At 34.6% G+C, this 27,320-nt stretch overlaps 1 protein-coding gene across 1 annotated transcript in view; it reads right to left on the bottom strand.

The window, feature by feature from the left end:
* LOC129002203 (uncharacterized) overlaps nucleotides 1-22,396 on the bottom strand; it is a 78,371-nt gene extending 55,975 nt beyond the window's left edge. The window contains exon 1 of the mRNA XM_054429843.1: nucleotides 22,042-22,396. Within this exon, the coding sequence (XP_054285818.1) occupies nucleotides 22,042-22,268 (227 nt within the window). The 5' untranslated portion in view covers nucleotides 22,269-22,396. The remainder of the gene's footprint in view (nucleotides 1-22,041) is intronic.
* Nucleotides 22,397-27,320: the final 4,924 nt, after the last annotated feature.

A 27,320-nucleotide genomic window follows, 5' to 3' on the forward strand; every position in this document is an offset into this window, starting at 1 on the left:
TGGAAAAGGTGTTGCTAAAAACCTGAAAACTGGATCGAACTGCGTAGGACATAATTGAATCTCGGACTGAGTCAGAACCACCTTCGTGGGAATTTGGAACTCTGGTAGACGATGGAAATGATTACACTATGACAGAGTAAGAGTAGATTGGAATATAATTGAGGTTTGGACTTAATGAAGTGTTTCAACTGCGCTGGCCATATAAATACACCACTGGGGATGATTATATGTTTGTGTTTAATCTAAGTTTATAATTGACTTTCACTTGTAACAAGCTTAAAATATTGCTATAGGGTTGGAACTTTCTAGGTGACTTTTTGTAAAAGGATAATGGGCTTAGGAACGGAACGAAATAATAAAAAATTGTGGATTTCAACATTCTACAATAATAAGCTGAGATTTAGTTATCAACCTTAGTTGATAGATGAATTCTTATTGTAATTATAGAGAAAAACACCATACTTAGTTCGTATTTGTACTCCGTATTATTTGTGAATGTGTGACTTAGATTTAATATATAGCTTACAAAATCAATATATATGTATCAATATTTGGTATTTATTTTAACAGTTTACAATAGCAAGAACAGTTTATATAACCCAAAACAGATGTTACCGTATAACAAGTGATATATTTGATACAATACGAGTATTAATACATAAAGAATGTACACATGAAACGTTCACCTCTAGATATGAGTGTAAATTTATTAGGGGAATTTATAGAACACGTCATTTAAGCTGTTTTAACAACAATATTTACATGATAGAAAAAGTATAGGAGGTTAGTTTTAATCAGGTATAAATTAACAGAATGGCACAACCTTTTATAAAATTAGAGTAAGTACCTTTCAATAGAAATGTTCCATATTTTAGGTACAATTTTTTAAAGCCTATTTACAACTTCATATATGGCCAAAGTGTAAATATTCTTAACTGTGGAACTATTTTGAACCAAAAATATACTTCAATACATTGAACATATTTCAATACTTCAATAAGCACTAACAGTACTATTCGTTCGTTCTCGTGATGTTCCAGTTCAGTGAGCTGAAACCCTACTGGACTAAGGCTGTTTTAGGACTAAGTCCTCTTCAGCCAGGCAGTACTATTGAAATCTCTGAACGCAAGACACCACTGCTCAACGCTCATAAACAAAGGTCCCATTACAATGCCAGCTTCAGCTCACGAAAGCCCGAGGCCCAAACCACCAATTTGCTAAACGAATTATGACGTTCACTTTCCGAAGCCACATTCAAATTTAGGTAACTAGACACTGACTGATACAGACCGGATTTAGTCCCACGCACTTCGCAAACAATAGAGAATCTTGGGATCGGTTCTAGACTGTCCGGTGTGGTTAGTGGTTCGAGACAGAATAGTTTATTTACGTTATTAGAGACACATTAGTTAATACAGTTACTTTCGATTCTTTACAGAACTCCCATGTAGGGAATGCGCTATTATCGTGGAAAGAAGGATCTCGGTAGATATAGGCCTACACGAATACTAAACAGTTTGCTAAGTAGAGCCAATTCGAGTTTGGGGTTTGATATGACACACAGTGCACTATGCTCGTGGAGCATCACAGCTTTGGACGTTCATATCACAAATACATGTGCATTGGCCGTTAGGTAAGATTTACAGGAGGGTGGTTGAACAATCGAAACAGCAGTGCTAAAATTAACGGAACACATGCATTTGATATTTAGAAAACCAACTACTAGTAGTCTGATAATACCTAAACAACAACAATTGCAGCATTTCCTTCTCTTATCGATCCAAATAAAAACTCGTTCGTGTGGTACTGTCCAGCCATTTCACAGGCTACGTTAAGAAATAAGCTTATAACGATTCTGTTGAGATATTACACCTTATCTATCACAGTACAAGCCATTACCGGTGCAGACACAGATGGACGTATGTGTGGAACTGTAGAAGGTGGATTTACTGGTATAGCAATGTCTCGCCCCACGTAGGTCTTGGTCGCGACACATACAACACTTTAACGGCTATGTGTTCTCCAACGCCCAACTCCTTCCTGTTCCAATATTTGCACCCAAGGGCAGTGACCGATCGCGTTACACATAGGCCTAGTTCAGGAAGATACAATGTACACTCAGTACGGCTTGTATACATTGATTTCAACTTCAGGACATTGCTTGCGGCGTTTAAGTTTTTCACAACAGAAGAGGGATGTGTCACCATTACCAGTCAGCACCAATTGACCTTCTACGTATTCTAAAAACTTTAAGTTAACTTAATCAACGAACTTGTGTAGGGCCAGCTTGAGCTAATATAGGTTAAACCCTACCTCTACTGTATATGTAGTTACTATGTAGTGTACATGTGTGTTGCTATGTAGTTGTAACTAGGCATCCAAAAAACTGGATATGCCAAGTCGAAAATACTACCAACACTCAATTTTGTATTCAATTAATCTTATAATAGTTTTTGTGATAACCGTAGATTCCAGTTGTATAAATTGAATTGGAACAAAATTAACTGATAACATTCAAAGTGTCAGTAAAATAATTTTATTGGATGTATTATTTACATGGCAAGAGGCTGATCTAGAGATAGAGCGGGGATTTTTACCTCTTGATCCCGAATGTAAATCCTCCAAACATCTAGTCATTAACACAGTCATGTGCTAATGCCGTGACTAAACCTAGCACCAACCTGAAGTAATATTGTAGGGACTTTTAGTATAGAGCTTAGCGACCTAGGATGTAAAGGAAATATATAAACCCTTGGTTACAAAAACACGTTTAATGCCAATCAAGATATTTTCCTCAGCATAAAATACTTATTCGAGCTGTTATCATTGGACTACCTCATTCCTTCAATATTTTATATTTCGTAAGCGTATCCAGAATGCAAAACAAATCTCATCAAACTCATTGGATGTAAAAGAAATCTGATTGAACAACAAAGTGAAAACTCCTTATTTTCAGTTCAAATTTAAAATTTAAATTTATATTCCCCGAGGAAAATCAAGCAACATTAACACTTAAACAATCACTTACTCTGTAAGGTTTCATGAAAGTTTAATGCTCCACTTCCTTGAATTGGCGTTAGAAAGTTGTCCGCCCATCGGATCAACATTTGCAAAATTGCCGACGTTATCAGTGAAGCTTAAACAAAAAACCTGTCCAACAAATAGTAACCTAACACTAATACACCGTAACAGTGTGGGTCGAGATACCTCTTTGGACGAGCTTCGTGGTAAATGGCTGAGAGATAAAGTTTATGTTTGTTTCTGTTATATGTTTGGTGTATAGTTTCTACTAGAATCATTTTGACATGAAAAAATGGAGATAACCTCCTACTCCTCCTTCACTGTCCTTTTACAATATGTAGATAGATGACCTCTAGCTTTATGCGAGCCAAGCCCTCATGTGTATACAGATGAGATTCAAAGTTTCAAGTAAGTAGAGCAAAAATAAAGAAACGTATATACGACGTTACCATGATATTGTTGTATACTACATAGTAAATGTTTCAACCCACCTGTTATAAAAAAAAAAAAAAAAAACAACGACGTTTAGTGAAAATAAATTTAAGCTCTGTCACAAAGTGTCAATGACATGATGAGTATTTAATCGAAATCTAGAATGGGTTCTGCGACCGAAGTACAATCACATTCAACGAAGTGTACATACAACAAAGCGGGGATATATTAGTTCAAATGACAAAAAAAAAAAAACTACTAATATATTTAAGAACTTTACTGATTAATGATCTTATCTATTATCCTAAACACAACCAAAGAAAAACCTAAACATTGTTTATTTCGAGAAATACTAATACTAAGATAGTTGTATATACTGTAATAGCTACTTGTGTATTAAGAGCGCATAGGCATGTTTGTGCTCTTAATACACCAGTTTTTTCCTACCACCATAATTAACTTATAAACACACAAATTGACTTTTTAAATGTATATAAAATTTCATTCAGGTTATGTTTGCTTTTTCAAGGTTATGTTATTTGCTTACCAATTGTTAACTAACGTAACGGAGACGCGGCTGTGGCTGGTGTAGAAACGCCAAGAGTTAAATCAGCTGATTAGCGAGCGGGAATGATTCATTCCCACTCTAGAGCGGCAATGAGCTATTTTACGTAATGTTTAAAGGTGCAAATTTCCATGCAGTGAAAAATACTTTTCACGCTGGGTTCTTCCACTCTCAAAAAATCAGGTTAGCTAGAGCTACTTCCCCAATTTGATCTGCGGACTAAAACCACTTTATATCAATGTTAAACTCATCAATGGCCAGCAATCACTCTCAATATTCAAATAACACGTTTCAGTATACATTACATAAACTAACCGATCACATATTCATTACTCATTGAGCGGGAGGCCGAACGAAGCCTGAAGCACAATTTGGTGTTTACAAATTAGCCTTGTTCTCAGTAACCGAATTAATTCTCTGTTTCGGCGTGAGTAATTTATACCCCAGGTTTAATAACACGGTGGCTATCCAGGAGGCAATTCTCAAACTGGTTTAGAAGATCTCTCACCGATAAATTCAGTTATTTAACACTTCTCCGTGTAAAACTTTGTTGTTATGGCTTTCTTTGAAACCTTGTTTGTAGCGCACCTAGTGCGAATGTGGAAATACGAGTGGGTATAAAATGTGTGATATAAGGTAAGCCCGTACGTAACTTCTATACTGGATAGAATATGTGGTTTTGTACACAGTTAATTTAAAAATGAGCGAACACAACAATTTATGGGTTGTGCCCTTGGCTTGATATGGTATACGGGAACATTAAGGACTGAAGTGTAGAAAAAACTTTTTGTGTTTCATATATTAAAATTTTGAGCCATAAACTTATTCTAATAACATTTTGTAATTTAAAGATTTTTTATAAAAAAAACACATATAAACAAAGAACTACATAACTAGAGGTAGTCGATATTTTTTTCAAACTATTTACGAGGATGGCTCCATATAACTTCAAATAGACCTAATGGAAATGCAATAACATTATTTACATGGCTCAACTACATTGATGAAACAAGACACAGGAATCTACATATTGAACAACATTTCGAATTTTATTCAAACAAAACTGCAAAAGTAGTGAAGTCTATGAAAATATTCAGTTACACTGTGAAAAGTGTGAGTACAGTACAAATTAAAAATACCCAACTAAAAATATCTAACCCATGTTTTGGCATTATAGACGGTTAATTTATTTGAAGTCTTTAATAGCTTCACCATCTAAACACTACTATTTTGAAGTAGCAGTACACATAATACTATTTTATTCTAATTTGTTATCATAGAGCATATTATGCGTGTGATTTCTACGAGAAACTTTCCAAAGACACTTTCAGGTGTTATTAATCTTTTTGTAGGAACTTTTTATTTTTTTATCTACATATCATTGATTGATTATGGAAACTTTAGTTACAATTTGAGGTAAATTGGACTATAAAGGTATCTGCATAACATGCAAATTGGGGTGTAAAGATATAAAGCAACACTAAACTTCCTACAGAAGAATCTATAATTCTAAGACCTTAAGTCTCGTTTAAGGCCTTATATTGCCCGAGGCGTTTCCGTTTCATCAACATGAAGACCTCGCGGCTAGGCCAAGGTCTTCTGATCAATTGGCGTCACTTTGGCAATTTACTCATTAGAGCCCGATTCCATAGAAAGCCAATTTGGGACGAATTATTCCCTCGGTCTGGCACTTTGATATGTAGCGCTTCGGGACATGAATTAGAAACGTGAATCGCGATTTTACAGAGCCTTATTTGGTTGTAGACATGAGTGAAATCGTGGTTTTACAGTGGCGTAAGATCAATAAACAGTAGTCTGTACTAGAGCAGAACACGAGAGATATCAAAGATAATCAAATAATAGATTTTTTTAAATTTTGTGTAGCTACATCGTTTTTTGGCGTTTTTGTAATAAAATGGTCAAAATCCTAGGTTGTTTTGTTAGATAGCCTCATCAAGTGATTATAGCCAATTAAGACTTTGAGAGTATTAATAATATTAATGAATTAACCAAGCATTCATACAAGCAATCATACAAGGTCAAGAGTATTTCAAATTTCAATTAGAACATTTACCAGTTCTAGTAAGACATAACTCACAGAGACCATGCCATATTCACTCAACTCACTAAACAACTGAACAAGGCAGTAACCATATTTGAAGTCGAACTACACTTAAACTTACAATTTTCCATTCTTATCCATCAAGCTGACCATTTGCAGCCCATAAAACAGTGCAGTTCATAAATTATTTCCTAGAAACAATTAGGTCACTCGCGATACTATATCTTCACCCTTGTCAACGACAAGAGGCGTTCACAGTACAAACAATAAGTGACTTCCGCGATCTCTAGCGTCGTAAATTCAAAGCAAGGAAGCACGCTTCAACGGGACGGCTGAAGACTGTTTACCTTGCAAGCACGGATCGTAAAGCATAATCCCGGTAGTAACTACCGTAAAAGGCTCAGGGGAATTCAGCTCTATGAATCATCACGGACGGTTATGACATTTCAGAGGTTGGCTGAACTGACCACTGACGTACAAGGAGGGCGATCAGCTGATTGTATTAGCTTATGGCTTGTCACAAGTCTCAGCTACAAGCCTCGACCTAGAGACTATCTTGTAGAGTCCAGAGGTCACTCGTTATTCAACTTTGCTAGTGAAATTATAAGGAGGTCCTTGTGGTAAGTGACGTGTGTAGTCACATCTCTTCACGATGCTACTTGGCTGTATGTCTGGGTTTTTCTTATTGGTTGAATACTGTAGTTAATTTGAAAATGAATTTCATGCATGTGGTATTTTAGCATTTGTCCAACGGTGACTCTTTAATACTTTTATTAATTTTTAAAACTTTTTTATTGAAATGGTGACCTTACAAAGTAGGTATTTTAAGCCAAGTATGAATGGGGATGAGCGTAGGATGAGTGACGCGATCTTGTAGTCTTGTTAGTGACTAAGGCTGACATTCCTTAGACAAAGCTTAACTAATAGCCCATACAGCTAATGGCAACTAAGGGACCTACAGTTTGTAGTGGAATCCGAACCACGTCTTTGCCTTGGTATTAACGAATTTGTCTATTTATCAGGGTAGTACTGCTGATAATCATAGTACTCACTAGTGCGGACGTTAATCCACGCCAGGGAGTATCTCATCCACAGTGCATGCCTATAAATATCCAAAATTTGCGACCTCCTTGTAGCTGGATTACAGGAAGACGCCACCGTCCCAGTCCTATGTAAAAACTGGCTATAAACCATGTCATTCCAGCTGGCTATAGTTACACGTAAACTCCAATCTTTCAGTACACAACAAGAGAGATGGATCAGGTTATCCAATCGTTTTGTTGAACGTAAGAAGAAGAAGCCTATTTCAAATATATATTTTTACCAAATAAACCAGAGTTAGTTACTTTAAGTTAGTTAATAAGTTTTCAACTCATGAACTCCTTTATCATCCACCGTAAAAAAGATGCAACGTCCAGAAATTCCGGCCTGACTTTAGCAAAAACAATTACACAAATTCCAAACCAAATGAGTTGCTCCGGCTCCATAACAATTAACGTTTTCACCGAGATCCAAAGGCTGAAGAACGAAACTTGCAACTAATTTGGGACCAATTACAAAGAGTAAAAAAGAAAATCGACCGATTGTCCAGCAGAAAAACCTGGCCGATTACATCACGATAAAACAAAGACTACAAGAGAATAAAACCTAAACGGCGCAAGAAAGATGAGGAAAGCAAAGTCGTTTTATTTGTTGCCCAGAAAGGCAGCGGCCGCCTCACTCGTTATTTACGGTGTCCAAAAATAGCGAACGACTTTTTCATCTGATTATAATCGGGTTTAATGCGGATAACCGTTAAGATTATTTTTACAAGCTGAAGCGGCTTTTCACTGGCAGCTGTCGTCAAAAGGTTGAAATTTATCGCTCCACTTGAACACCCACGGTAACTTTTTACAAAGACTTATTTCGTCAATAAAAATACGAACATAGTAGAATGTTAGTGAAAATATGTAACTGTAATTCATTGCTGAATTCGGTCATTATGAGCTGAAAATATATTTCTTTTTGTAGAAAAGAATGTTTTTAAGTTAAGATTTTATAGTTTTTTTTACAACAAATAATTAATATGTAAGACACATAATCAATGTTTGTTATGTTGACTATTGTCAATAGTTATTGTAGTAGGTTGTTGGTCCAATAAAAAGTAAATAGGGGTACATACTTGGTTGAGATCTTTGGTCAGCAATTTCAATGAATAATTCAAATAGTTTACCACCCTAATGTTAATCTCATACAAATTGTATAGGCCATTGTGCTCTTCAACAAATCATTATTTTTCAAAAATCTTGATACATAATAATTGTACATTAAACTCTCGAAATCAAAATGGTTTAAATCTGTTGGAAAATTGTTCTGTGGTTCCAGTCAAAAATCTTACACCTTATTTAATAAGAACATCGAAATAACAAACGGTATGCACTTCAACATCAATAGCAATTTCAAGGCACCTCCTACAGCCAAATACAATTCTGTAACCACTAGAATCAATGAGGAAAACACCCGTTATAATTGAATCGAACTGTAACAGTTACGCCCAAACTAAAAGCTTCTAGTTAGGCTAACCAGTTCGGCGTACGCCCCGTGTGGGCAGCGCCATCTCCCACACGTGATTTCGTTTAATGATTTTTATCAAGAGCCTAAAAAGCACGGCTGACCCGGTCCAAGACGCAGTTCGCCCGGCTCCTACGTCACCTCTCCTACTCAAAACTGTGTTCCCCCGCGCCAAAACTTGATCTCAACTTTCGTCAACCATCTGTCGGTTGTCCTAGGTGATTTGAAACTCTATCTTTGTTTTAATCAAAAGTGATGAATGACTTCAATTTACTGTGAATTAAAATTTCGTTTTGAATCTTTTTTGGGATTTACGTCGACAGAGTTCGTAGAGGTGCAATTGGAATTTGGAATAGGACTGCAAATGGTATTACAGATGAATGGTTGACTCAATTGATGGGATCATCTTCAAATGGTCCAAAGTCGTTTGGTCCACAGTTTATATTGCCGTTCGTTTGGTCCAAAATCGTTTGGTCCAACAGTTAAAAACTCGTTCGTTTGGTCCAAAATCGTTTTATCCAATTTCATTTGGTCCAAAATCGTTTGGTCCACAGTTTATATTGCCGTTCGTTTGGTCCAAAATCGTTTGGTCCAACAGTTATAAACTCGTTCGTTTGGTCCAAAATCGTTTGGTCCAACAGTTAAAAACACGTTCGTTTGGTCCAAAATCGTTTGGTCCAAAAGTACAGGCCAAACTAGAAGTAAAATGTTGCATTGTAGAGTAAACTTATGAAACATACTGTACGTTTATATTGCCGTTCATTTGGTCCAAAATCGTTTGGTCCAACACATTAATACGAGTTCGTTTGGTCCAAAGTATAAACTATTGCGTCCCTCACATTGAAGGCGTTCAAATATCCGCCGTCGTATACAATAATAATATTAATACAATTTTTGCTTTAAACATGTTGACTTTCTATGTTTTTAACGTTAAAGACGCCATGTTTTGTTGTATTCAAACCACTAAAGCGTACATAAACAAACTTAAAGCTCAATAGTGTATCACACGGTTGGAAATCTTATAAATGAACAGTTTTTATCACATTTGGCGACCTTTTAATATACAGAGTGTATAGAAATTCAGTGGACCAACGTGTTTAAAAATTTATAATACACCTTAATTTGTATTGTTGTACCGGTACCTATTTACAATGGAGTGTTTACTATTGATCCTCCATCGTTGTTTATAATTCTTAATCAAAAGGTTAAAATAGAACATGAAAATTACATTAATTAGCCTACTCATACTTTCTGGACGTCCACAATTTCCTGGTAAAAATCTTGTCTTACAGAATTATATATAAGGATCTTATTTTCTTATTTTAAAATTGATGTTCTTCTGTATAATGTCATGTTTAGCAATATAACGTTCCATTACGAACAATTATATAATCTTAATATTACAGTAACTCTTTCAATCATTTCTTATTGCATTATGTTATATCTATTGTACTGGTTGGTGTCTGCCTTTTTGACTACTTTTGCCGATATTTTTTTCTTATTATTCAAGACTGACAGATCATCACGAGATTATTGTTATACATGTGTATTTAATCATTGGACAATTTCCCATTATGTAATACGATACAGAATAATAAAAGTGCAGAAGGCTTTTACAGTCTATGAAAATGAATGTTAAATAGGCTACTTTTATTTATCATAGACATATCATTAAGGTACATCAATTATAGGACTACTCTTTGTGATATGCATAATTGTCTGAGACAAACATTCAGGCACGTTGACCATATTTTTTTTTAAATAATAGTGGTTTTCAGTTACTGGATTAAATTTTTAATAATTTTATGAATAAATGCATGATAAGTTATAGAAAGTTATTAATCCTAAATTTCAGTTTCATTGCGAAGTTCTCATTGCGAATCACAGTTTTTTGTTGCTGCTTAGTTCAAATTAGCTGTTTTCATAAATGCAAAAAAATATAGTGCTGCACCCTGTTGGTAAATCTTATAACTTTTTAATGCTTTTCCATATCATAGAACCAACTTTTTTAGTTGAAACAGCTGACTAAATTCTTTAATTCCCTTTAAATATGAATACTCAAAAGGTTAACATGGGGAATTACAGAGCCACTGGGGCGGAACCCGAAAGGATTTTTGAGATAAGAATTTTATGCCTATATGTTAATCGGGAATGTAAGCTATCATCATGCCAAATTTCAGCCCAATCCGTCCAGTAGTTAATGCGTGATTGAACTTCAAACAAACAAACAAACAAACAAATAAACAAACAAACACACAAACTTTCACATTTATAATATTAGTAAGATAGTAAGATAAGATAAGATATAAATATTTAAAAATATAATATAATTTTTTATAAAGGTACAACAATGACAAACTCTGTTCTTTTCAATAATTTATTCACGGTTCTCATGGGGAGTAAACATAACATATTGGGAAGTTTTACAAATAGGATATATCTTCGATGAGAAATTAACATTATATATTTGTATTATTAACTACATAATTGTTACAAATACCACGACAAACATACAACAAACACAGATTGAATTTTAATATATAGATAAATTAAATAAACCATCTGTTTAACATTAAATGCAACCTCAAAGCAAAGTTAATATTTATCCACAAATCTAGGGAATTAAAACGCGTTGTTTTAAGATTGACTGGGGATAAAAAGTAAACATTACACAAACACATTATATATAAATAAATATATGTATATGTACGTGTATATAAATGCAAACATATCAATTATTTAGAAACGTGACACAAAACAACAAATAGGCCTCGGAAGGCAGGCGGTTGGGCTGACGACGTGACGGCGATTATTTGAACGCCTTCTATGTGAGGGACGCAATAGTTCATACTTTTGGACCAAACGAACTCGTATTAGAGTTTTGGATCAAACGACCCGATCGAATGGTCCACAGTGAAACGTACAGTCTATTTCATAAGTTTACTCCACAATGCACAATTGTAATTCTGGTTTTGCCTGTACTTTTGGACCAAACGATTTTGGACCAAACGAACTGTTTTACAACTTGTGGACCAAACGATTTTGGACCAAACGAACTGTTTTACAACTTGTGGACCAAACGATTTTGGACCAAACGAACTGTTTTACAACTTGTGGACCAAACGATTTTGGACCAAATGAAATACTCCACAACTGGATGATAAAACGATTTTGGACCAAACGAACTGTTTTACAAGTGTTGGACCAAACGATTTTGGACCAAACGAACTGTTTTACAACTTGTGGACCAAACGATTTTGGACCAAATGAAATACTCCCAATTGATGCACTTCTTCGAAAGCTAAAACTACCATCATGACCTAGGATTCTACAATATTTACAACGTATACTTAGTTAAGTTTTGTATACTTAGAAATATTACCGACATAGCCTCACATAGTAATCAAACATAATCTTATTTGTGTTTCATTTTGTTTATAATCACACTATGTAACTTAATTTTAACCTTATTGAAAGTAGTCCCAATTGAAGATGTTGAAGAACTTAATCCCACTATGTAAAATTCATCTACTTATATTACTGTATATGCAATATTTACGTAATAAGTTTCTCCCGGAAAAAAAAAACGTTATAAATCAACATTGTTAACTACATCTAAAAGTTAACTCGACCTTTCAGTAAAGCACACTGTTATTATGAATGTCCAAGCAAATGTTACAGCGAAGAGAGGAGAAACGGCTAAAGATTATACGACTGTCGTTTTTGTTTAGGGATATGACAGAGTATAATTAGATGGTATCAGTTTCTCTGGACGTTCGGACATGTGGAGTTGTATCCTGTACATTTCCCACGCCGAGTTTCCCAGTCATACATCATATCCCGGGGGAGGGACGTCTCCCAGAAAGGTGTCCAGGACTTGACCCTCCCACAGGATCGCGATTGGATAAGGATCTCAGCAAGACCGTTATTATTAATGGGCTGTCTTTTCGTTGATTAATCTATCGAGTTTCCAAATTAAACCGACGTAAATGTAAATCCGGCCAATTTTCCACCTAGAAATTAACACGTGCTGTGAGCAGCGTTATTAATTATTTTGGACATGAAGGGTTTTACTTGCTGTTTCTTTGGCAAAGCAGCCTTAGTTTTGGCTAAATTCGACTGTAATGTCCTGCGTATGCAAGGCATGCATTTACATCTCACCCCAAATCTACTGTATTAAAGAGTAATTATGTTTTGTCGATGCCTTGTAAAATATTAAGAGGCCTTGGGGAGTATCACAGTTTCCTGGATTTCTTTAAGACCTTAGCGAAAATATAATTTCAGATCCTTAAACAGTGCTTGAGTCAAATCTCCAAGTGGCAGTTTATACTATAGAAAAATATTGTTGGTACTGGGAGCTTACGATTTCTTTTACCAAAGTCAAACCCTTTAACCAACACAGCTAACAAAGCATCCCTTGTTACATTTCCAAAATTCAATCATGTTCTCTTATTACACTTAGTAAACTTAAATGTTTAAAATTCCTTCTTAACCAGTAGCGTTTGTCACAACCCAATTTAAATGCTGATTCATTATTCTTCTACAAGGAGCTGTGTTTCTAAGACTGTTTCAAAGTGCTGTGTAACTCTCCTTGATTCCCACTCGAGCTGGAACCCCCGGGAAGACTCGCAAGGATAGATATATTGTGTGTGAACGGTAGATGAAGATAAAGAGATATCGTGTGCGGAACTAGACAAAGACGGAGATATTGTGCTGTAGACAAACGATAACTCCTACCAGGTGCGAGGTGGTGAATGGTGTGGACTCCGCCTAGAGCTCGGCTCAGCATTCAACGCGCTGACAGGCGCCGTCGCCTCGGCCTCACTACTGACTAATTGATCCTCTTGACGGAGAACAACTCCTTCTGTGTATTTGTTTGACAGAGAAATTAATGGAACCATGTAGCTCAGTGTTAAATGTCCGAGAGTGGAAGTGAATTGACACTGTGTCTTGACGGAACTGCTGAGGCCCTGAGTTTGATGATATAAATGAAAAATAGAATAGGAAAAAGTATTTGGTGAATTGGTTACACTAGATATTTTACAATAAAACACAATCAAATTACATCCAACTAGCAATTTGATCTGTCTGAGAAATAGGGTAATACTCGTTAAGAAAAGGTTTATCATGTTTCAAAAAATCAGTTTTCTGAGTGTTTTACAAATTATGTTGAGGCTGAGTCTATGATTATAAAGTTAGTTAATTGAAAATGGTTTCATACCTGCATAAAGTTAATCCTAGTTGCTACAGTTTCGGTTCATGGGTAAAACCATCTCCAGGTTCATCCTAAAAAAATTATGACTTTTTGGGACCTGAAGCTGGTTTATCCATGAATCGAAACTACTTGCCACCAAATCAAGTTATGTTATGCAGGTATTTAACCCATTTAAAAAATCTATATCAGAATAAATCAATAATCCGGAGGCTACACAGCTCTTTTTAAAATGCAACAAGTTAGACTATGTCTTTCCAAATATAACAGATAACTCAGGACTGAACGTTCATATGTTTTTTTTTATCATCTGCCCTTTTCACGTGCAAGGTAATTTTCTTCTAGTATAAACACACAGTGAGTGAATCGAATGTGTAATTTGTGGTCAAAACCAAGAAAACGCAGAACTTTTACAAACAAGTTAACATTAATTCCAAACATTTTCTTGTTACAAACTTGATTTCTACATTGAAAACGATCGATTAACATTAATTAAGTTCCCTGGGAGTGGTTTACCGCAGATTGTGTTGTCTAAGGTAGACGACAAACAGCCGACTCGCCCCCGCTCTACCCGCCAGCCCGCCAACTATATAAGGCAGGGCGCGCGCGGAGCTGCAAATTAAATAATACAGCTGGCGCGACTCACTAACGCGTATCTACTCGTATTTCGACGCGTTTTGCGCCCACTGGACTTGGCTTAATGTCGCTCGTTGTCAGGTTTACCGCGTGGACAAGAGTATTTCCATAAACTACGCTGTTGAGTAAGTCCAACTACCTTGTACACTCGAACACTAACAGTTTACACTCCGTAACAAAGTTGGTGGAAATCTAGGCGAAGGATGTGCCTTGAGTCACTGACAGTCAACTCCCTCACCACTGTGTTATCTGTGATCAGCTCAGGTTGGTCGATGTTGGTATTTGGCTTGATGTGATATTTAGTAACCTAATTTGAGAAAACTTAATAAGATAGGTCTCTTTCTAGTGAGAACAAATCTAAATCAAACAAACAAACGTCCTTTATGGTCTGTGAAGATGAAAAATGAATAATTCTAGGGTTTCTTCCAGAGGGGGAGATAACATAGTTAACTACCCGCTATACCCATGCCTTGCAACGAGGTCAAAATGCAAAAGAGACAACGTGGGTTCTTTGAAAATGTTTTAAAAATGGTTCTCGAATTTTACAAAACAAATACAAACAACAACTAATACAACAACAAAACAATACAAATTATAGTGTAATGTTATGGTTTGATACATTACATGGTTCAACTAAACCGGGTCATGAGAACAATAAGGGATATACTGACCACAACCGACCTTTACTGGCCTCCAGAGTATTGCTGTACAGCTCCTAATGGGATCCGTCGTTTAAGGATGTTGAAAGGTTAAGGAAACTTACGTTCAAGTCTCAACCAAACTTGCCTGTTAGCATTTTATTGTACAGAACTTCCGACGGGAATATAGACTTGCTCTTACCGTCCAAGAGCCTAAACTAATCTAATGTTAAATGATCGACTAATTTTTCATCATAACAAGGTGTGTTGCAGTGCTGTAAGTTGGACAAGTTCTTGGTTTGAGCTTGAACACATGGGATTTAAAAAGCTAATTGAATATCTAATATACGGGTGAAATTCTGCTGTAAAAGATGCAGTAAAACCTAAGATTATAGTTAAGTATGTTTACTCAATTTTTACAGAAGAATATGTTAAAGATTCTTTCCAATGCATATACGCTATGAAAGGAATTCGTTTACGGTTTACATACTCGTAATTTTGAACTCAGTAGTTCCAATTAGTCTAGGAGTGAACCATAAGCTAGGAGCTAAACCAAATAATGTAACAAATACTTTAAAAAGCAAAGTCTTCTCAATGATAGAATTGCATTTTTCAACTGAAGGTCTAGTATCCCTACATTCATTGTGAAGGTTTTAACATGTCACCCTAATATCCTTCATCAAACTTCCTTCACAATCATAACTATTCATGAACGTAATAGCGTGGCGCTACAATAATGAACGGTATTGACGTTTTAGGAAATAGATTATTGATGTAGACGGAATGCTACAAGTTGTATAATGTATTAGCAGAGCCGTCGCCCTGGGCTCGCCGGTCTGTGGGCTGCTACCTACCTCTACCGTTGATTCATGACCACGGGCTCTACACAACCACATGACTTGTGTCTGTGGTAGCGGTCAAGTATCTATCAAACCATAGACGAGTGATGCTATAACCGTATGCTAATCAATACATTTTCCCTTTTGTGATAAATATTTCCAAGAAATGTGTTGTTGACCTACACGCCGAGAGTTTTTGATACTTGAACAGCTCACGCAGTATTTATCCGAATTTATTTATTAAATGTAGTATTTATTAAGTGTTTACAAGGAGCGGCTGGTTTTGTTTCAATCTAACGTCAAATACCCGTTAAAAATCTTATTTTATTTATAGCCCTATGACAAATAAATCGCTTCTGGGGCCAGAATCGGCACCGCTTACGTTCGGACCAGCAACCTTCGGATTTGAAGGTGGGCTCTGACCATTATAACCAAGAGAATTATTTCATCTTGTCAGTGGTGATGGGTCGAACTTAAAGTTTTCCGACTAAAGATCGAGAGTTACAGTACAGCCCTTAGAGTTTTAATTCTAGCAATTTTAATTTGGGCCTATCAGCCCGGGGGAGAGAGCTGGTCTAGTGGTTAGAGCGCGGGACTCCGGTTTCAGGAGTCCCGGGTTCAAATCCTACCTAATCACCAATGGATTTTATATAAGTGATAAAGCCGTAATCCCTAGGTCTAGCCTGAAGTAATGTGACAAACAATTCCGGGCTCGTGGGTAGCGTCCTAGGACAAGAAAAGCCTATTAGCCTATCAGTGATGGTAATACTCTAATGTTACCTCCCACGAATTAAGGACGTTCTTTTGTGTAACCTAACTATGTTGTATACTGGTGATTGCCATAATTTACAACAACTGTCCGTATAAATATCCTTGTATCATCTTCTGTGAATCATCAAAGCATTCGTTGAACGTTGTTACAATATGAATCAAGTTGAACTGTCGAAGGCAGTGACGTAACCTGAGCTACCGATCTCATGAAACCTTACACCACTCTGACTCAGCCTATATGTCAACACAGCTGATATGTTGAGTGTCATTAGTTATTGAGCCATATTACACATATACTCGTACCATACCTCAACGCATATGATCGCATAAATGCACCAACTAAAGGAGTAATATAAATATACACGGAATTTAATTTTCTTCCTTTACAATTCTGAAATGGCCGTAACGATGTTATGCATGCAAACCTTTGCTTTGTTCTAAATTAACTTGTTAAGTCGTGAACTAGTTCGTGTAGTTTGTAAAATGTTACTTTACAAGATTTAAAAACAACTACCTGGGGACCGAGCTTTGCTCGGAGAAAATCATTGGTTAACTTTTGCAATATACTTCATTATCGTAAGGCTTCTCGTAGAGGGAGACTACCAATATTTGTCTAAGAGTTTTATGTCATTTAGTTGGTAGGTGAGCCTATGACTCCAAGTGCGTTCCATGTCTTCTGGTTATGACATTACAACACAAGAAATTGTCATTGGTGGTTTGCAGAATTTGGATCTGGGACTGTCACTTTTAGACCAGCAACACATTTTAAATGTCTACACACACATTATGCCAAACATTTTGTTCTGAACAACTAACAAATCAGGGGAACACGTTCAAGGTATTTACGTCTTGATATATATTTACTCCTGGTCGACCAAGAAGGTGGCATCAAGCTAACTTGAATCGCAGAACTGGACGCGGTCAAAAATCATTCTCGTGAGCCTAAAATCCTAATAAAAATTCTTCCTTGCACTTAGAAACGTTCCAAACCCTACAGTAGAGTAGATGGAGTTGTCCTAGGTAGCAGGGAGACGGTTGACGCTGGCAGTTTGTTAAAGTCCTCGACACTCACGACATCGTTAACTCCACACGAGTCTGTCCTAACACAACACTGCACACTGTACAGCATCGTCACGAGAAAACATCAACCAGCCTGACTAGCAGTTAAATCTAGAGCAGATGCACGTTCAAGCAGTGATTGGCGAGGTTTAGAAGGCAAATTCATTTAGAAGGTTAGGGCTTTTACTTAAGAATTCATCTGTAAAAAAATCAATGAGTGAGGGAGCCCAAACTTTATCTTAAAAAGTTTATTGGTCGAAAGGCGTTTTAAGCTGAATAAATAGAAAACATATTTGTATGTTTGTCTTATTACAGATAAGCCAATGAATCAGATTTGCTGTAAGATGCCATGTGTACACAGAATTTCTATAGACCTATTATAATGTCAATAGGGTACTTATGGCTCTACCCTCTGGCTATAGTGGAACTGCTGTCTGGTACTAAAAATACTTACAAGTCAAAAGAAAAAACGACTAGTAGTATGATAAAACTACCAAAGCTCTTATTCGGTATTGGATGGAAAATATAAAAAGATTGTTACTTTTTCATACTGAAAATGATTAGAATTTTACAATTTATTTATATACATAAAACAATACGACTCTAACCATTACGGTAATGCTTTCGCTCATAAAAAGTGGTATTTCTCGTAGTTTTTCAAGTAAATAATGCTCTCCTGTGTATTCAGTTAAACTCCATGGAACTACCCATAAGGGAGTTTTGAAAATGATTTACTTACTAAAATCATAGCCAATACAATTAGTTACAACGTTTTGATCAAGATTTTATCCTACTTTTGTGTAGTTTCCACACCAGCGGTAACAGAAGATTAAGACATTCCACACTGTAATACTTTGACCAGATGTGGATAATAAACTCTTGAAAGTCCGAGTCCACAACCTTCCATCAATCTCGCGACAAGGCTGACGACACCATCTGTTTATCAACGGTCACAGCAAGCTTGAGATAATGATAGTATCGTGTATTTGGGCCCCGGGGCCCTCCAGGAGGTCACGGGCCCTACCAAAGAGGGGAGGGCCCTCCAGGGCATCAATATTTAGGCCACTTGTTATCTTGTGATTACTGTCTGCCCGAGCTGGTAAATCACACCTTCTAATCATTTGATATTTCAAACAGACAAGTCTGGAATATGTATTTGTGAACCTGATATTTTTTTGGAAGATCTTTTGGAACGTTAGGGAGTGTAGATAAATACCCCCGCTGAATTTATTTTTTTGGCCTGCAGAATAGGCGAATTTCCATTTGCCTGATTGGATTTTCAATTAAATCTATTTAAATAACATTAGGTTAAACAAGTACCTACAAGGGAAGGTAATAATGTGGGTTTTTGGTAAAATATGGCTTAGTTAAAATATATAAATTTGCCAAGTTTGATAAAAATACATATAAAAAAAGCACACTACAACAGTTTACTTCTCCATAAGAATAAAATGGAAATTTAATTTTTTTTTAATTTTCTCCGTAGCCAATAACCCTAAAAACACTTCAATATTGTATACTTAATTCTCTTTTTTAACTCTTTAAAATAGTTTATAGGGAATTTGGGATTTGTTTGTTTTGGGGGTAAAAATTAGAAACGCAAATTTTTACCTATGATTCCCCCCGTGAACACATCAAAATTCATCCCGCCTTACATCTTCAAGCCAAATTTCATCAAAGTCGGACAAAACTACTCAAGTTATCGAGTTCACGGGATCACATATAAAAATTTGACCTAGGTAGGGGCCTACTGTAATAGTATTTTGGCCTAAAGGGATATCAAAATGAAAAAAGTATATTGGTGCCCGCTCCAGGTCTTACCGAGCCTCTTTTGGTAATAGCTACTTCCCAATACTAATACTTTTAAGCAACAGTTTATTTTAATTTTTAAATTATTCCATTATGATGTGGTTTACTATTTTTTTTTTATAGCAACCCAGCAGACACACAGTCAGCACTTGTCTATGTCTGCTTATTTTCTAATAAATCAAATAAGTTAATACAGAAGTGTTATTTTTATTTTAGTTTTAGTTCATATTTTGTAATCGTTACGATTACAAGTATGTACTTTGTAATTATGTATAGCCTATTATTTGGAAAATAAACATATTATTTTATTCGTTCATTCAATAGGGAAATTCGACTAATCGAATTCCATATTTTTATTCTTTTATGGGAAATCCTAGATTGTCGATTCAAACACCAAGAGACACGAAGGGTTATGACATACTAAACAATGAAGTGCACAACATTAAATTTAATAGACGATTCTATTTAAAAGAAATAATATTCCTTATATTAATGTGTTTCTGAATTAATAACTTAATAATTAATAAATTGACATACAATTTAGAAACATCAATAAATCAAAAACGAAAACAATACACGAAATATGTAATTGTCTTTAGAAAGTTATAAATGATATTTGAAGCCTCCAGTAAACATACTTGGCCTACCTTGTTTAACCCTACAATCAGTAAATCAACTATACGCATCGATTACAAACAAAAACCAATCAAATTTAAATACATAAGATGAATGTATTTGAATGTAAATATAGAACGATTCTATGATTTATACTAGAAAAGCTTCTACTAAATGACTCAAAATGTGTAAAGAAATATTATTACGTTTTCGAACTCTACGGGTTGTAATTAGTTTTTTAATGGTTTTTCTATTTTCAAACTGTAAGTTGGGTAGTAAAAAAACCTTTGCGAAAAAAAATATTAAAAATTTGAAAGTACCAGACTAGGCCTATGTCAAAAATATTAAAACATAGTCTAGTAACGATTTAACTTATAATTCTTGATGCCTTGTCTTTTGTTTGAATAATTTCGATGTTTTAATAGGTCTGTCAATCTATTCATAATTGCATTACAGCATTGAGAGGAAATTAACGAGTATAAGAGATTTTTTTTATTAAAAATTAAATGAACATTACTTGAACAAATTTCGTAACGAAAATAAAATAGGAACGTTTCACTTAATTATTTCACCAGAAATACAACAAGTATATGAACACAAGGGGTTGCTCAGAGCATGGCTTATTATCGTTCTACTCGCATCAAATATAAAAAAAGCTTTGAGCCAAAATTCATCTCAGATTGGATTTAAAAAATATTTGAAAGTCACAAGATCGATCATGTAAAAGGTACATCAGTTTATTGTTGTATGGGTGGAAACATTAATTTTATTGAGCATTGAGAAAATAATTGTATATTTTATCAAAACAGTGTTGAAACGATCCCATCCATATTATAGAAGAAGAGTTGATCACATCATATAATCATACAAAATCAAAACTTTCATAAAAATAGCCAAACATCAGACATATTTATTTAATAGTTATAAAGAGCTGGTATTTTCATATGGATGATGAACATATTTATTTTTATCTTCTTAGTATCCTGAAATAATGGGGATTTTAAACAAAGACACTGTTTCCAAAAATTTAGCATTAAGTTACGGGCTATAGATTTTACATTGAAACCACGTGAAAGGTAAACTCAAGACTTCAAGAATTCAAATTTATAAAACTGTTGCTCAATATTAAGTGGACTTTTCTTTCTAATTAAAAAAAACCATGCAATACACAATAAATAATTATATCTTTCAACAAATCGATTACCAACGTCACAACTTAGTTGATAAATAAATCATAATATTCAATGTAATATTATGATCAACGATTATCATTTGACTATTGATATAAGTAGACATTCCATTCCTATATGAAAGTTGTTGCCAGTTTTGAAATCAAAGTAAACATAATTCAATTGGGTCACTGACAGAGTACAGGGTTGTAAATTACGAATAAGCAAATTTTCAACCACGGTGAACTAAAAGGTGACTTAATGTCTATTATAGGATCTTTTATGACTCATTCAACTATCAGTATTTAAGTATTTAAGTTTAAAGGAGAAAACAAGATTTCGATAGCAGCGACCTCTGTGAGTGGCTTATTCAACCACAATATTCAACCATGTACCATTGAAGAGAAAATGGCCACAGCTGGTCCATAGACAGTTTCTACTTCAGCATCACCTAATAATTACGATAAAAATTGTTACCGTCAAACCTGAATGTCTTTGTGTAGTTCTTTTGAGGTTTAATAGCACTGTAAACGATTTTCAGAGAAGAAAATGATCCAAATTAATTGGAAAGACATTATGAAACCAGTTTTTAAAAGCTCAACGACAAAGGATCAAATACAACATATTAAGTCCAAGAAATCAATGTATAACAAAATTACTCACGTGGCGAACGGCTCAGGGTCTAGTTCATAATATTTCTCTATGGGCTCGGTCTTGATCAACTTCAACAGCTGTTTCTCGTCTACAATGACCACCCCGTGCTCCACATTGGTCTGCTTCCATTGAACCACCTGTCTCTTGGGAGTCTTGATGTTTGTCATCTTCTTGAGGAATCTCGGGTGAACTCCTCGTCTAGTCGCCATGGTCACTGGCGGAGGATAAACTATCATTTCACAAAAACCGCAAAAAAATCTTCAAATCAACAATGTCCCATCGTTTAGTCGGTTAGATTGTTAGTCAGGCTATTGTCTACTCTGGGAAAACAACTGCGCATGCGTATTGTCTGGTCCGGCGTTGTCGGCACCAATACAACTACTGAGCTTGCGCGGCGCTCCGCTGATTCTTGTTTTGCCAGTCCCTCCCCTCCTCCTAACCTCCTCTTACTCTTACGCCTGTATCTTTTTATGTAAGTCGGTTTGATTATGAACTTTTGAAAAGTGTTTGCATAGTCTTGGATATTTTTAATCCTCAATACACAGACTATTGTGGATATTTTTAACACCTAATACGCAGACTGTTGTTGGTGTTTTAATGAAGTGTCGTATTTACCAAAGATTTTTTTAAATACATCTACAATTTATCAGATAAAAATCTGAGGTCGGTGCCTTTATCGAAGAGCTGTCTTAAAACATTGGAACGTTTTTTTCAAAGCCGTAGATATTCCCACTGCACAATACATACTCTTTTCAAATCGGTAGATGGCGTTTTGGAGCAGTGTTAGTTTTAAACGGTGGTAAAACGCTTTAATTTTTCAGTAATTATAGCAGATAGAATAATATCTCAATTTGTGATTTAATAAAATTTCTTCTTTAATCGTAGTTTTTTCAAAGTACATCTAGGTGTACCAATTTTGTTTGTGATACTGTTGTTTTGTGTAAGTGTTGTCAATACAGATGACTTGTAAACAAAACAATAAATCTATAGGAAAATAACGTTATATGTCATCCATACTATAAGCAGTGCATTTGTATGATGCTAATCATAATTTTTTGAATTGTAAAAGTATTACCAATGAATACTAACATTAATATGTATTACGGGAGTAAAAACAAGTCAAAACGATTGCAAGCATTACCCTGTATCCACAATTTCACCTTGCAGCAGTGTACATAGTTTTAAAAAGTTCACAAATAAATAGTATGTTTAATGTAATGTAAAGGAAGATAAATTAAGACAGAATAAACAACACGAAACCATTTAAGTACAAAAGTAGAATTTTAATACTTTATAATGTTTTGCATTATAAGTATGATTTGACCTTGATTAACTTTAAATTGAAATAATTTATCCCTAAATTGAATAAACTTAAAGCTTTAAAACAAACCCCATTGACCTTAACCCAACCTAAAAACCCCCATTCATCGACATTTAATAATTGTAATGATTGTTAACAAAGCCCAGCATATTTATATGCACTTCAATTTTTGATAGTGTTCAATTATTTTAACGTTGCAAAAATCACTCGTGAACACTTAGCTTTTAGAATAAAAAACAAAATGTATTGTTTAAGTAATTGTGCGTAAAATACTAATATTCCAAACTACCTCTTTTGTATTCATTCCACTCTGCTCTAGCTACTTATGGTAACAAGCTGAAGGTGAAATATATTCAAAACACTCTTGGTAGATAAACCTTGGAACTAACAAGCTGCATATTATAATGATGTTACATAACAGGGTGTTTGTGGCTTTATTGCACTTAAATGCCACCTAACACTGCGCGGACACCATAATTGTCTTGTATAACAATTTTTACAGCTTGTTGTCATACTAATTTATTGCTTGTATGAGTTACTATTTCAAATACTATGCAAAATCGGAAATTAAATCAGTGCATGTTCTCAACTGCGTTACTTTTAACACTAAACTTTGGATTTAAACTATTTTCACCAGAAGCAATAAACACGGATTAATTGTTCAAAGTTAAAGAAGTCCCACAGTTTGTCAAAGCCCCAAAGAGAAACTTCAAATGAAACCAAATGATAAAATATATCAAACAAAGTGGAAAATTAAGTTTTGATTCCAAAGTTGGTGTGTAATTATTAAATGCAAGAGTCCTGGCGAACCTGTTGTGAAGTAGACCTACGATTTTAGTTGCCAATGATCAATGAAATATTAAAATACAACTGTTTTGTGTATGGTTTTGAATCTAGCTGTAGTTAACAATTTAAAATGAGCAGTTGAATGACAACTCAAAGTCATAAAAAAAGTGGTCAGCAACACTGGTACCTTTGAAAACACCATCTAGAAATAAATTAAAGGTTAAGGGCGAAGCCCTAGAAGAAACTACCAATTTTCTATTAACCATTGATCCCTGCGCTGGATCATAAGCTTTAAAATTACAGCTAAATCATACTTAACTAGGATGGGTTACACATCGATATTACAGAGAAAATATTTATTTTGTTAAGTATAAATTGATAAGATAGAAGATATAAAAGATAACGTTACAGGCATCGATCATATGGGCTCTGAAGATACGATTAATGTACAGGCCAACCAGGCAAAACAATAATGTAAAAAATAATACTGTTTTCCAAAATAGTTAAGATACTGTCCCAACATCATATAATATTGTATTTGGATTATTATTATAAAAATACTTTTGCATGATTACATCGGCATACACTGTTTTGTAGCATTGTTGTAAACAATAAAAAAAATAATAACATTTTAGTTTGGAATAAAGTTTCTAAAAACATACTTTTTACATGTGCACCCGGTATTATTTTATTAAATTTTGAATACATTTATTTTTTCAAATTCAATTTGAATCAATAATGTTAAAATTTTATCATGAAAATTTTTTTGTTAACACCTTTTATCGTGTCCAATAACTTATTATTATTATTTTAGAAAGTTTCTTCTATTACAGTGGCAGGAAAAGCACCACTCGGGATTTAAAATTATAGAGGTGAAAAGATTTTTAATAGTTTTGACTTTAAATCGACAATGTAGGGTTATGGACTTGTAAAATTATAAGGTGCCTATGTAAAAATATCTTTGTGTGTAAAGGATAACATATGTTTCCTTAATTGGTAATTATTTGACTTGAGTGCATTAGTAAGAGTTCAATCTAATTATACCTATTACTATTAAAACTCACTTCTCAAATGTTTCCATAATGAACAATGTCACTATAAATCGTAACCACAGTATCAATCATTTACGAAGCAAAACCTTTACTCTGAATTCAGCCCAATTGAAAAATTGGGTCACATAGTTGAACGTTGCAGCAAAAACATGACAATGCAAGTAACAAAAGGATGTGAGCGACTTCATAAATAAGTAATGAGTAATGATTCGGGCTGAAATCACCGAGTGCCTTATATAGGGCCACTGATTCTGGGTGTAATGGTTTCATCTGTAGAGCTGCCGCCGCTGGTAGTAGAGAGGCCATTATGTTGGTCAGCAGTACGGGGGCTTTATCTGTACTTTGTGAGCGGCTGGATGATTTTGATTTTACTGTAAATAATAATGCTAAAACAAATAACAATGAAAATCAAGAATGCTTAAAAATTTTACAGGTTAATATCCAGTCTATTAGGAACAAAATGTTAGAATTAGAACACTTTTGTGCCATAGAGCAAGTGCAGGTAATATGTGTGTCTGAACATTGGTTAGAGGAGCGGGAAGTTGAATTCTTTGTTCCTAAAGATTTTATTGCTGCAGATATCATGTGTAGGAAAAGTATAAAAAATGGTGGGGTAGGAATATTTTTAAGAGAAGGGTTAACATTCACCAAAATAGATGTTAGCTTATTTTGCATTGAGCTTCATTGTGAATTTAGCTGTATTAAAATAATTAATTATGATCTTATAGTTTTAAGTGTTTACAGATCCCCTAGTGGTGATATTAGTTTGTTTCTGGAAAATTTTGAGCTTGCTGTGAAAAAGCTGTTAAAGTCATTTAAATTTGTAGCCATTGCAGGTGATTTTAACATAGAAATGATAAAAATGAAAAAAAAGACATCTATTGAATTTGCCAATCTGTTGCGAAGTCTAAATTTAGTTTGTACAAATAAAAAACCTACAAGAGGAAAATCATGTATAGATAATATAATTGTAAACTTTTAGGGATAGTATGGGATGTTATGTTTTGACAAATGTCGAATCTAACAAAAACTACTCAGGAGTGGCATAAGGGGATATCAATGTAAAGTGTGGGAAGAGTGGACTGGACAGTGAGGAAAACGGTAACAATAACAAATACTCCCAACGCTGCAATTTGTAGACTAAGCGATTTCAAATTGCTCTATCATATTTTGATCAGGATAGGTTACTAGTGAAAGTAGAGTTACACTTGGACTGTTACATTTAGTTATACTTTTGGTTTACTAAGTATTATCACGCTTCGTCACACGTTCAGTGTAAATAAAATGAGTTCAAACAGTACTAACACAAAAAGTGTTTTTATATTATATTTTAAGGAATTAAAAAAACCTTGAAGCTATAAAAGATACTTACATACAGTGGCAATCTATACTGTTATATAAAAATCTAATGGTGTCTGTCTGTATGTGTGTTACCAATAGGTACAAAAACTACTGAACCAACTGGGCTTAAATTTTACAAAAATATAGATACCATACCAAGGACCCTTATAGGATTATTCACATTTCGATACTGACCGTAGGCTTTGCCCCTTTGGCTTTAAAAGTACTAAGGTGAACATTTTAAAAGTAAATATTGATTGGTCTCCATGGCTGCGATTAGAACACTAACAATGTTTGTTTACATTTGCTTTGACATTTAAATGAAAACAAGAAGAATTGCTAAACTGCATATTTCACAATTTCAGACAGCTGATAACAAAGAAATTAAATATAATATTTTCCATAACTATGAGGTAGGTTTATTTTAATCTAACCTTTTATCATGGATTATTTATTCTAAAGCTATGTCAATGATTATAGAAAAAAAGATTCTTTAACCATTGCTGTATCAACTCCGGCTCTGCTTTGGATTTTTTAAAGCGTCTAAGTTATGAAAATAATGTTATTGATATGTTTTCATGGAAACAGTATGAAAATTACAATGTATAGATGTTTTGTATGAATTTGGAGGCTACTGTAAATAAATTCTAACTGCTTAACATGTGTTAGATTAACTTAACATAACTTGCACATAACATTGTTTTTTATATGTATATTTAGGTAAACTAAGTTATTGTGTTTTGCTAAACCTATGCTTTAATTAAACTAGAGAATATCATCAATAACTA

Source organism: Macrosteles quadrilineatus, unplaced genomic scaffold (genome assembly GCF_028750875.1).
Source record: "Macrosteles quadrilineatus isolate MER2022 unplaced genomic scaffold, UCM_ALF_1.0 Scaffold_9__3_contigs__length_116548681, whole genome shotgun sequence".
In the NCBI taxonomy this organism is placed as follows: domain Eukaryota; kingdom Metazoa; phylum Arthropoda; class Insecta; order Hemiptera; family Cicadellidae; genus Macrosteles; species Macrosteles quadrilineatus.